Source organism: Pan troglodytes, chromosome 2 (assembly GCF_028858775.2).
Source record: "Pan troglodytes isolate AG18354 chromosome 2, NHGRI_mPanTro3-v2.0_pri, whole genome shotgun sequence".
Classification (NCBI taxonomy): domain Eukaryota; kingdom Metazoa; phylum Chordata; class Mammalia; order Primates; family Hominidae; genus Pan; species Pan troglodytes.
Genome location: NC_086015.1, coordinates 158,717,425 through 158,730,249, shown reverse-complemented (window position 1 = coordinate 158,730,249; position 12,825 = coordinate 158,717,425). Strand labels below are relative to the sequence as shown.

The 12,825-nt window shown below is 41.3% G+C and overlaps 1 protein-coding gene across 14 annotated transcripts in view; it reads left to right on the top strand.

Annotated features, from left to right (window-relative positions):
• PLCH1 (phospholipase C eta 1) overlaps positions 1-12,825 on the top strand; it is a 269,548-nt gene that overhangs the window by 224,288 nt on the left and 32,435 nt on the right. For all 14 annotated transcript variants that reach the window (XM_063807279.1, XM_063807289.1, XM_063807288.1 and 11 more), the window contains one exon: positions 7,355-7,462. In XM_063807279.1, coding sequence (XP_063663349.1) covers positions 7,355-7,462 — 108 coding nt within the window. The remainder of the gene's footprint in view (positions 1-7,354; positions 7,463-12,825) is intronic.

Sequence of the window (12,825 nt, the reverse complement as noted above, 5' to 3'; positions counted from 1 at the left end):
AGCCCACTATTGAGACCTACTCCTCAGGAAAAAAGATTCCTTTCAAAATATTACTGCTCATTGACAATGCACCTGGTCACCCAAGAACTCTAATGAGATGTATAAGTAGATTAATGTTGTTTTCATGCCTGCTACACAACATCTATTCTGTAGCTCGTTGTTCTATGTATAATTTTGACTTTCAAGTCTTATTATTTAAGAAATATACTTTGTAAGCCTATAACTGCCATAAATAGTGATTCCTTTGATAAGTCTGGGTAAACTAAATTGAAAACCTTCTAGAAAGGATTCACCATTCTAAATGCCATTAAGAACATTTGCGATTTTTTTTGAGGAGGTCAACAGATTATTAGCAGGAGTTTAGAAGGAGATGATTCCAATCCTGATGGATGACTTTGAGGGGTTCAAGACTTCAGTGGAGAAAGTCACTGTAGATGTGTTAGAAATAACAAGAGAACTAGAATTAGAAGTGGAGCCTGTGGGAGACTGAGGTGGGCAGATCATGAGGTCAGGAGATGGAGACCAGCCTGGCTAACACAGTGAAACCCCGTCTCTACTAAAAATACAAAAAAATTAGCCAGGTGTGGTGGCAGGCACCTGTAGTCCCAGCTACTCAGGAGGCAGAGGCAGGAGAATGGTGTGAACCCGGGAGGCGGAGCTTGCAGATCACACCACTGCACTCCAGCCTGGGCGACAGAGCGAGACTCCATCTCAAAAAAAAAAAAAAAAAAAAAAGAAGTGGAGCCTGAAGATTGCTGCAATCTCATGATTAAACTTAAATAGATGAGGAATTACTTATATGAATAAGCAAAGCAAGTGGGTTCTTGAGGTGTACAAAACCTTAGTTGATAAAGCATTAGGAAGGATTGAGAGCATTTACTCCAATTTTGCCAGAAGTTCTACTGTAGGTAAAATGCTGTTAAACGGCATCACATGCTGCAGAGAAATCTTTTGTGAAAGGAAGAGTGAATCAATGGAGCAAACTTAGTTTTTGTCCTATTTAAGAAATTGCTGGCCAGGTGTGGTGGCTCATGCCTTGGGAGGCCAAGGTGGGTGGATCACTTGAGGTCAGGAGTTCAAGACCAGCCTGACCAACATGGTAAAACCCCATCTCTACTAAAAAATACAAAATTAGCTGGGCATGGTGGTGCATGCCTGTAATCCCAGCTACTTGGGAGGCTGAGGCAGGAGAATCGCTTGAACCCGGGGGGCGGAGGTTGCAGTGAGCCGAGGTCGTGCCATTGCACTCCAGCCTGGGCAACAAGAGCAAAACTGCATCTCAAAACAAAACAAAACAAAACAAAAAAGAAGCAAATTGCCACAGTCACCTAACCTTCAGCAACCACCACCCTGATCAGTCAGCAGCTATCCACATTGAAACAAGACCCTCCGCCAGCAAAATGATTACAATTTGCCAAAGGTTCAGATGATCATTAGCTTTTTATAGCATTAAATATTTTAAATTAACGTATGTACTTTTTTTAGATGTAATACTATTGCACACTTAATAGGCTACAGTATAGCACAATTGTAACTTTTATATTCACTGGGAGACCAAAAAATCCATGTGCCTCTCTTTATTGTGATATTCATTTTATTGCAGTGATCTGAAACCACACTCATAATAATTCTAAGGTATGCCTGTAAATAAAACATTGCTTATGAAAAAAAATAGTAATTTTCGATAGACTCTTTTTGCTGAAATAACTTTAGCTGTGTGGTCCAAGGTTCCTGCTTTTACAGATGTGAATCGCGGAGTTGTTTGCATTCTCCTGGGGCTGTGCAGCCAGATATCTTGAAGCTGAGAAGTGACCATGCTTCCAGTCCAGTCTTTAGCAATATTTCCATATACCATAGACAAATTAATTCTAGAGTGTAACTTCTGCATGAAATATATGTAGATCAGAAAGGGATCTCTGGAAGACACCTGGATCATTCTTCATTTACATCAACATTGGACCACAGTTAAATTAGTTAAGCCATATAAAGTGCTATCTAAATTTATTTTATAATTTTCCTTTGGAGTAACACCATAGAAAAGAGGCCTTGAAAAACAGTGTTCATTTGCATTGTTTTTCTCCCTATCTGCCTGTATAAAATATTTGCCAGCCTGGAAAAAGCTGACCAAAAATAGGGCTCTGATAATGCCAGGTCTTTTAATTAGATTTTTAAAGGACTGAAAATTAACCTGTCTTATGAATACTCTGAGAGGCAGCTTCTTCTTTTTGTTCCCTCACCTCATGCCACCCTCAGATGAAGGGGAATTGAAGCTTAGTTCTGTGTCCTTACTTGCTCAGCACCACCTGCTCATCACAGTTACACTTTCCTTTCTAGTCAGTGGTATCAGTGATGCATATCAGTTGAGGATTATTATTATTCTTTTCTTGGTGATGTTATTTTTCATATTTATTTCTATTCTGTAGAACATTGAAAAACATATGTTGGTTTTTATGCTATTTTATGCTGTTTCAAAAGAGGGAATTGCTATCACTACATTTTAAATGTCTTGTGTACAGTTTCATCTTGCTGTCTGCCATGGTACCTAAAACAAAGCAGATTCTGAATAAGTGAAGAAAGTTGATATCTTGATAGCTTGTTTCTGAGTACGTCTGATCACCTCTTAATTGAGTACCTTATTTCTGGTGCTGCCATATTATAACTACTCTACAAATGTTCCTAAAATAAAGAAAAATAGAAAAACTGATTTTTAGGAGCTTTCTATATCAATAGGACCTAAAATAATATACAGAAATAAATGCTTTGATTCTGAGCTGCCTTGTTATTAATGATACACAAATTAGATCCCAACTTTTTTTCTTTTTTTTTTTTTTGGTGGGGAGACGGAGTCTCGCTCTGTCACCCAGGCTGGAGTACAACGGTGCAACCTCGACTCACTGCAACCTCCGCCTCCTGGGTTCAAGCAATTCTCCTGCCTCAGCCTCCTGAATAGCTGGGATTACAGGTGCCTGCCACCATGCCTGGCTAATTTTTGTATTTTTAGTACAGATGAGGTTTCACCATGTTGCCCAGACTGGTCTTGAACTCCTGATGTCAGGTGATCTGTCCTCCTTGGCCTCCCAAAGTTCTGGGATTACAGGCAGGAGCCACTGTGCCTGGCCCCAACTTTTTTTTTTTTTTTTTTGAAACGGAATGTCACTCTGTCACCCAGGCTGGAGTGCAGTGGGACGATCTTGGCTCACTGCAACTTCTGCCTCCCAGGTTCAAGCGATTCTCCTGCCTCAGCCTCCCGAGTAGCTGGGATTACAAGTGCTTACCACCACGCCTGGCTAATTTTTGTATTTTTAGTAGAGACGGGGTTTCACCATGTTGCCCAGGCTGGCCTTGAACTCGTGACCTCAGGTGATCCACCAATCTCCCTCGGCCTCCCAAAGGGCTGGGGTTACAGGTGTGAGCCACCATGCCCAGCTGGCCCCAACTTTTTAATCTTACAAATTCCCTTCTGTAAGTTGAAGAAAATATTTGCCTAAATCCCAATTGTTTAGATTCTTAATGTAGATTATGCTTTCATTATATAAATGATTTACCCAGCTTTGAAATTGTCACTAGTGATAAGGACTCAAGGTCAAGAGCTTTGGGTATCAAGGAAGGTGTAGGAAAACTGAGAAAGACATTTCTCCGAACATCTGACTAAGCTGGTAGCCCTATGGAGGGAGGAAGGGGGTAAGGGGGGATCCAGAATTCTGAAAGGGGTAATAGTGCTGTGCAGAGCAGGAATACTTAAAGTCATTGAAGCTTGAGTTTAGAGATCAGCCTGGGATGATATTTAGAAATTTATCATTATTTTGGCTGTCAGGCTTGTGAACATCCTTCCATGTTTAAGGAAGTCTCCGTCCCTATGTTTTAAGAGATCCCCTTAGAGGAGCTCAAAGTTTGCTTTTGCAGCCTTTCTTAGAGCTGGGATGTGGGCCCGCCATCTAGAAGCCACCAATCAAGTGAACCTGTCCCAGACATTGAAGCAGAAACTACAGTAGGAAAGTGGGACCAAGTTGAACCCGTCCTGGTGGGTGGAGGGAGTAGGGTGGACATGCTGGCAGCTACCTTTAGGGCCCATGGCAGCACTTCTGGCAGTAGTTCCTGATGTCCATTGCGTGGATGATGGAGTGAAAGCCACTATCTCTGTGCTTAGTTGTGTTGGAAATGGTATCTTCAGTGGATTTGTTCTGCCCCATGATTTTGGTTGGTGCTTACGTTAGGTATCTATTGCTGCATAGCAAATTACCCCAACATTTGACAGCTTAAAACAAACATTGAATATCTCACAGTCCCTATAGGTCAGGAACCTGGGTGTGGCTTAGCTGGGTCCTCTGCTCAGGGTCTCTCTTGAGGCTGTAATTAAGGTGTCCTCTGGGGCTGCAGTCATCTCACAGCTGAACTGAGGGAAGCTCTGTTTCCAAGATTCCTTTAGTGGTTGTTGTTGGCACATTTCAGTTCCTTTCAGGCTGTTGGCTACTGAGGCCTCTCTCACCTCCCTGCCATGTGGGTCTCTCCATAGCACAGCTCACGACACCAGTGTGTGTGTGTGTGTGTGTGTGAGAGAGAGAGAGAGAGAAAGAAGAGAGAGAGAGAAGAGAGAGAGAGAAAGAGAGAGAGAGAGAAAGAGAGAGAGAGAGAAAGGAGAGAGAGAGAAAGGAGAGAGAGAGAGAGAGAGAGAGCTCCAGGAAAGGAGATAAGTTTGGAGAAGCAAGCAAGCAAGAAGGTATAGTGTTTCTATAACCTGATCTGATAAGTGACCTCCCATCACTTTTGCTGTACTCAGTTCATTAGATGTCGGGCACTAGGTCCAGGCCACGCTCAAAGGGAGGGGATTGCAGAAGGGCGTGAATACTGAGACAGGAGACATTGGTACTATTATTTAGAGGCTGCCTACTGCAGTTGCCTTGGCCTCTTAGCCTCAGAGCCTGGTTTTGTTCCACCTCCCACCCTCTGATTCTGGAAGCAATTCAATATTTTGGTAATAAATATTCCTTTCTGCTTGTAGTAAAAAGCCTTGCTAATACAGATAGCTGCCCTCGAAGCCTTTCTCAGACCCCTGGGCCTTACCCCCTGCTGTCCTTTTTAGTTTACATTTACTGTTTTTGAATATAATTTGGGAAATGCAGGAAAGGAGAATGTAAATTTCCCTCATAGTACTGTTATAAAGAGATAATTACCCTTAACAATTGACCATATTTATTTTTAGACTTTTTTGCTGTTTTTTAATCACTGAGATAATATTATATATATAATTCTATAACTTAACTATCTTAATATCTTATAAGAATGTTCCCTGTCAAAAAGCCCCTCATTTTTAAAGTGTGTTGTTAGGTAAGTCAAGAGTGGCCGGCCGGGCGCGGTGGCTCACGCCTGTAATCCCAGCACTTTGGGAGGCCGAGGCGGGCGGATCACGAGGTCAGGAGATCGAGACCATCCTGGCTAACACGGTGAAACCCCGTCTCTACTAAAAATACAAAAAATTAGCCGGGCGTGGTAGCGGGCGCCTGTAGTCCCAGCTACTCGGGAGGCTGAGGCAGGAAAATGGCGTGAACCCGGGAGGCGGAGCTTGCAGTGAGCCGAGATCGCGCCACTGCACTCCAGCCTGGGCGACAGAGCGAGACTCCGTCTCAAAAAAAAAAAAAAAAAAAAAAAAAAGAGTGGCCTGGTCCTGGAGGAGGTGCTCAAGCTGGGCAGGAGTCTCACTGCATTGTCCGTGAAAGAGGGGCTTGCTAAATGCAAAGTGAGGCATAAGTGTTAAGGACACATGTAACCTGCTTAGGTGAATAAGCTGCTCTGAGGGATATTAGCATGCTTGTTGTTGTCTTAGTTCCTTTGAGCTGCTATAACAAAACCACCTTGGACTGGGCAACTTGTAAACAACAGAATTCATTGCTCGTGGATCTAGATGCTGGGAAGTCCAAGATTAAGGTGATGGCAGATTTGGCGTCTGGTGAGGGCCTGTTTCTCATAGATAGTACCTACTATTTGTCCTCACATGACAGAAGGGGCAAGGGAGCTCGTTGGAGCCCTCATGACTTAATCACTTCCCAAATGCCTCACCTCTTAATACTATCATATGGGTGAGGTATTAGGTTCTAATACATGGATTTTGGGGGACACCAGCATTCACACCATAGCAGTTGTACATAATGGGATGGAATGGTAGTTTGTTGTGAAGAGTCATCTATTCTTTCACTTTTTAATAAAAATAGAAATGGGGTCTTACTATGTTGCCCAGGCTGTTCTCAAACTCTTAGCCTCAAGCAATCCTCCTGCCTTGGCCTCCTGGAGTGTTGGGATTACAGGGATGAGCTTTCATGCCCAGCCAAGTCATCTTGTTTTTTGGTGGAGGGGGATTCTCACTTTGTCACCCAGGCTGGAGTGCAGTGGTACAAACATGACTCACTGCAGCCTCAACCTCCTGGACTCAAGTCATCCTCCTGCCTCAACCCCCTGTGTAGCTGGGATCATAGGCACATGCTACCATGCCTAGCAAATTTTTTTATTTTTTGTAGAGACAGAGGCTTATTTTGTTGCCTAGGCTGGTCTTGAAATCCTAGGGTCAAGTGATCTTCCCATCTCAGCCTCCCAAAGTGCTGGGATTACAGGTGTGAGCCACTGGGCCTGGCTCCAGGTTCCAAGTCATCTATTTTTGAATAGAAGCCTGGTTTGATTTTTTAAACTATAGTATCTCTAATTAATTCTACTTAATTGAAAGTAATAAGACTTCCCTTTTTTGAAAGTCTCCACTCCCCCTTATTTTGCCCCTAATTCAGACTGTCTGCTTTCTAGTCAGTCTGAAGTAATGATTAGCTTAATGATACAACATTTTATTTTCAGTTTTTACTTTTCAAACATGATTTTTAATTGTAGTAAAATACATGTGACCTAAAATCTACCTAACATCTTAACTATTTTTAAATGTATACAATAAACCCTTTTTAAAGTGTGTTCAGTAGTATTAAATACATTCCCATTGTGTGCAGCCAATCTCCAAAACTCTTCATCTTGTAAAACTGAAACTCTATATCCATTCAGCAACAACTCCCGATACCCTCCTACCTTCAGCCCTTTGCCATCACCATTTTACTTTCTGTCTCTATGAATTTGATATAAATGGAATCATACAATACACTTTCTTTTATGTCTAGCTTATTTCAATCAGCATAATACCTTCAAGGTTCCTTCATTTTGTAATATGTATCAGAATTTCCTTCTTCTTAAAGGCTAAGATTCCATTGTATGTACATACACGTTTTGTTTATCCTTTCATCCGTCAATGGATGCTTGGGTTACTTCCACCTTTTGGCTATTGTGAATTTATTCTCATTTTTAAATGGGATGTTTTGTTCCATTTCAGGGTAAGAAGTTGCCTTATCACCTTGGGGATGATGCAGAGGAAGGGGAAGTTTCCGATGAGGACAGTGCAGATGAAATTGAAGACGAGTGCAAATTCAAGCTCCATTATGTAAGTTGCAGGCATGACCATATTTTTTATCCTTGATATGCTGTATTAAAATGGAGTTCCAAGTTGCTACTGTGTTGGAGGCCTCACAATTACGGTGGCTGTGGTGTAGAAAGGATATTCATTGAAAATTACTTTATTTGCTGGCACATAGACATTCAAATGTTTGTTGAATGAATGAGTCAAGGATTCTTGTGTCTGAGTGTTGGAAGGAATTTTAGTGATTAATTCATTCAACCCTCTCTCCAGGGATAAATTTCCTATTACAAATTCAAAAATCAAATTGTAGTTGGAAATGTTACTGTCTTTGATAATAAAAGCTGGCTTTACTTTAGCATTGCCTTCCCTACCTCATGCTAGCAACCCCCCATGCTCCCTGTCAAGGCTGGGTGGAGGAACCCCACCTGCACGTGGACCTGCTTCTCTGGGATGCCCATGCCCTCTTTAAGAAAATGTACCCTGGACCAGAGGGATTTCCAAGCCCTTCCAGACATGGACCTCTTGGCTAAATCTTTAATTTGTCAAGTCTTCAATAAAGTGGCATGGAATAGTTTGTTACTCACTTGGTGTGTCAGCCCCCTTTTCTAGATGAAGGAGCCTCCTTTGTAGAAAAGCATCATTTAGGCCTGGCGCGGTGGCTCACGCCTGTAATCCCAGCACTTTGGGAGGCCGAGGCGGGCAGATCACGAGGTCAGGAGATCGAGACCATCCTGGCTAACATGGTGAAACCCCGTCTCTACTAAAAATACAAAAAAAATTAGCCAGGCGCGGTGGTGGGCGCCTGTAGTCCCAGCTACTCCGGAGGCTGAGGCGGGAAAATGGCGTGAACCTGGGAGGCGGAGCTTGCAGTGAGCGACAGAGTGAGACTCCGTCCCCACCCCCAACCCCACACCCCCCCCCCCCCGCAAAAAAAGAAAAGCATCATTTAGCCAGGTGATCCAAGGGAAATACAAACCTGAGGGAAATATAAGACTTAAAAAGATGCCTCATCGCTTCTTTCTGTAACTCTATAACTCATGTGATTGCTAGAGTAACACAGCAACCTGAGAGGAGCACACAGGGATGATAGTTTGGTATAGAATTTTATTTCTACAGAAAAGGTTAGTCCTCTAGACATCAGGACTATGATTCTACCCTCTAAAAAAAAAAAAAGAGAGAGAAATTTTGTATAAATTCTTGTAATTTACACCATTGCCCTGAATTCAGTTATTACATTGTTAACAACAGTCCACTCTCAGATAATTCTGTGTTGGCTTTCCTGTAGTTGTGAAAATGAGCTGGCATTATTTTCAAAGGGGACAAGAGCTTAATGAGAGCTGACGTCTCAGTAGACACTTCTTTCTTGGCTTTAATGCCCTTTAAATGGGCCAAATGGAGAAGATTCAGCTTGAAGTGAAAAGGAAAAGTTACTATCTGTATTCTTCTCTTGCCTTTTAATAGTTTATGTTAGCAAAATTAAATACCATTAATTAATAGGGCTATGGTTACAGAAAATCTAAATAGAGTTACATGATTGAAAACTATGCTTGAGGTGTCATTATACAGTTAATATTTTAAATAGTTGCTTTTTTCTCCTCTAGGTATTTATTTTTTATAATTAATTATGATTATGGATAATTTAGCTTTTTTTTAGCATTACTTTATAAACCAGATTTTTGTCTCTGATTTTTTATCATTTTGCATCTTGTTTTCTAGATCTCTTGGTTGCCAGCCATAGTGTAGATCTATCATTATTCACTCAGCTATTTCATTTTTCTTCTGATGCCAGTGAGCTCTCCAACTTCCTAAGTTAAATATATGTAGTTATGCAAAAAATAGTAAGCTGTAGTCTTATGGGAACAAATTGGAGTATCCAACTGGATTCCTCTTTTCTTTACTAAGAGTAGCTGATTTCTGGAAACTCACATCAGGAGATGGTTTAGAACATGATTCCATGGAGTTAGATATGATCTTTCATTTGGATTCTTTGGTTTGGCCCTAAGTGAAAGTAGAGCGCCTTAACTGTAAATGTTTATAGGCATCTCTTTGTTATATTTTGGAAGAGAAAAGAAGTAAATCAACATTGGAGAAATATTGGAGAAATATTTCAAATTGTTTTTTGCTATTTTTGAACTTTTCTGAGAAAAGGCAATGCCGTGTTTAGAAAGGCAAAGTATTATCTTGTAATCAGACCATTTATAGTCCTATTGTTGGCAGAGGGCTCAAATGCCCTGACTGGTGAATTCATAATAAATTCCCTGAGAAACTGAATATCTGATCATATTTCTGCAAAAGAGGGTGTACTTTGGACAGTTTATATGAACCAATAATTATCTTAGAGGAAGCTCTTAACCTCAGTTTTAAGTTGAGAGAATGTGGTTAGATTTATATCTGAATTATTGCAATAAATACACATTTTAACTTTGCATTCATTTACACTGGAACACCAACTCTCATGAGGTCATGTAAGATTCATTTGTACATTCAATAAACTTTTATTAAACACCTCCTGTTGGACATGTGCTCATCATTGTTGTAGGTATTGGAGGATATATCAGTAACAAAATAGACAAAAATCATTGCCTTTGTGAAGTTTACACATCAATGGGAGAAGAGGAGGATAGACAAGAAATAAGACAAATAAGTAAAATATATAGTGTACTAGACAGTGATCAGTGCTAAAGGAAAAAAGGGTGTGTGTGTCTGTGTGCATGTGTGCACACTTATGCATGTGTATATGTAAGGGATCTATTGAAATTTTAGATGGGATGTCAACGAAAGGCCTCACAGGGAAGATGCATTTGAACAAAGGCCTGAAAGAAGTGAAGAGTTAGCCATGCTGATACCTGAGGAGGAATGTTCCAGGCAGAAAGAACCCCAAGCGCAAAGGCCAGAAGCGGGATTTGAGGCTCTCCCGGCACCACCCTGGAGTTAGATGCAGAGCAGGAGGACAAGACTCCTGTTACTTTTAAGCAAGCGGTTTAAGCCATACTGTTAAGTTTTTTTCTTATGTAATAAATGCTTCTGTTGTTGAATTAACTGAATCTTTTAAGCTTCTACCACATATTATTTTGTGGCTCCAGCCATAGAGAAAATCTGGCTCACAATGGGTAAGCCACAAGGTAAAGCCAGTGTGTTCAGTGACCCAAGAATCATACAACTCAGAGACACAGAGGACAAGTTCCTTTCAACCACAGAGTAGTAATCTAACAGATTTGATTCTGTGAGGCGAAGTCGCCATTATTCATCTTTATGGGTCTTCTAATGTCAGTGTGCTCTACACACTTTCCACCTCTGTATTTTAACTTCATTAATTTTTTTCTGCTTCTGCTGAGTTATGCAGTGTCTTTTATCTTGTGCTCTCTAAATCCGTTTTGCCAGCTTCTTGGGCATAAACATTAGCTCTGTATCTCCTACACAAAGCTGATCCCATAAACACCAAGCCTTCCAGCAAGTTCTAAAGGAGTCCTGGTGCAGTGACATGTAGCAATTTTTGTCTTATATTCTAAAACCATTATCCAGTCTGCATGTGTATATCTCTCACTAAACACTTTAATAATTTTCCTCCCTCATCTTTTTTCTTATCATTCCTTTTATGCTTTGAGCTATCCTAAAAAGGATTTTGAATCTTGTTCATTTAAAACATACCAGCACTCAAAGACAGCATGAGTTACCTCTTGAGGTTACAAGGTCTTGCTATTGAAAGCATTCATTGAGTCAAAAAGCCCAGGTGCTGGGCATGCTAGTACATCCTGGCGACAAGGGGTAGAGAATGATAAAGGTGACTTGGAATCTCCCTGGAAGATTCTAGTTGTTTCTAATACATGGATATGACTGGTCCTTGAATAGAAGAATATGTTGTTAAGTGAGCTAAAGGAGCAGGCAGGAGATGGTAGAGGACAGGAGTAAACACACAGGCTCGAATGGCTGAGAAGCAGCTGTTCTTCAGCCAAGACCTTCAGGTCTTACAGCTTGGAAAGCAGTAAGGCACTCAGAAAGGGCAGCAATATATTATTCTTCCTATCTTTGGACTTTAGTCAAAGGAAAAAAAAATTGGGGGGATGTTGAAATACTTCAGTTTTTAGTTTTTTGCCTTTTTTTTTTTTTTTTTTTAAAGCAAAGGTCCTCAACTTTTTTGCCTTTTTTTTTTTAATGCAAAGTTCCTCAACTCTGGCCACATATTGGAATGATGGGTAGCTTTCAAAAACCACAGTGTCTGGGTCTTGGCCCAGAGATTCTGATACATGGGTCTGGGGCATGGCCTGGGATTTCTGAGCACTCTGCTGGTGATTGCAATGTGTAGTGCAGGTAGAGCCCACTGTTTGGAAGGTCCCTTTCAAGGAGCAGCACCCAATTTCTCCCCTTTCCTGGATCTTCCCAGTCTGGAATGATGGTTGTGGTTTGGGGCATCCTTCTGCATATTCAGCGATGATTTAGCTTCATGCTGGAGACAAAATGAGAATATGTTTAATTTATTTACTTGTGGTAGAGGGATTCCTAGATCAGATTTACCTTTCAAAAAAGGGAATTGAGAACCCTGATTACTTCTCTGGTGGAAACTACCCACCATATGAAATGACTGCTCTCCCCCAGCCTCCAGCTGCAGCGTCCTTTCTCACCCATTGGCCCAGAGAACAAAAGAGCAAGATACATATGGCTTTCAGCTGTGGTCCCTGCTGCAGGTGCATGGTGCCTGATAGGTCTCGAGGTCAAGTGTCTGTCTTAGCTTCCTTTCAGTAGTGCTATTGGATTCCAGGGCTGAATGATAATATATTAATGAAACCTCAGCCACACATTTATTTGTTCTTCACAGCTGCCAATTTTCTTGTGCAGTAAATCACAGAGCAGAAAAAGATCAACAGGCAGAGATATCATTCCTTTAGCAGCTCCCAGTATTTGGAGGATGTGAAGTGAATAATTATAGCTTTTGTGTTAAGCATTCATTATTTTACCAGCTCTGGGTCGGCTCTGGCTTTCTATTTTGAGCCTTTCCTTGCTGACAGTGAAAGTGACTTGGTGTCATGGCCACAGATCTTCTCCTTACTTGAAGTCTCTGCCTCTTTATGAGGCCCTGAGTGAGGGAAGGAAATGGATGCTCATTTGGAGCATTCTGTGTGACACTGGATACCCTAGGTGCTCTTAAATGCTTTCTTTTTTTTGTCCTCTCAGCAAATGCACACTCCATTGGGCCCTGGGTCTTGATCAAATGCGTTGGGGGTTAGAGACGTGGAGTTCTTTTCTTGGATTTGCTTCTGACCTTAAGTGAAATTGTTTTTCCCAGAGGGATTGTGATGATGTATTTCCCTGGTTCCATGATAGAAATAATGGCTTTTTAAAATATGAACCTGTGCATGGTTACTTTGACTCAAGAATTTCTCTTTTCTCTT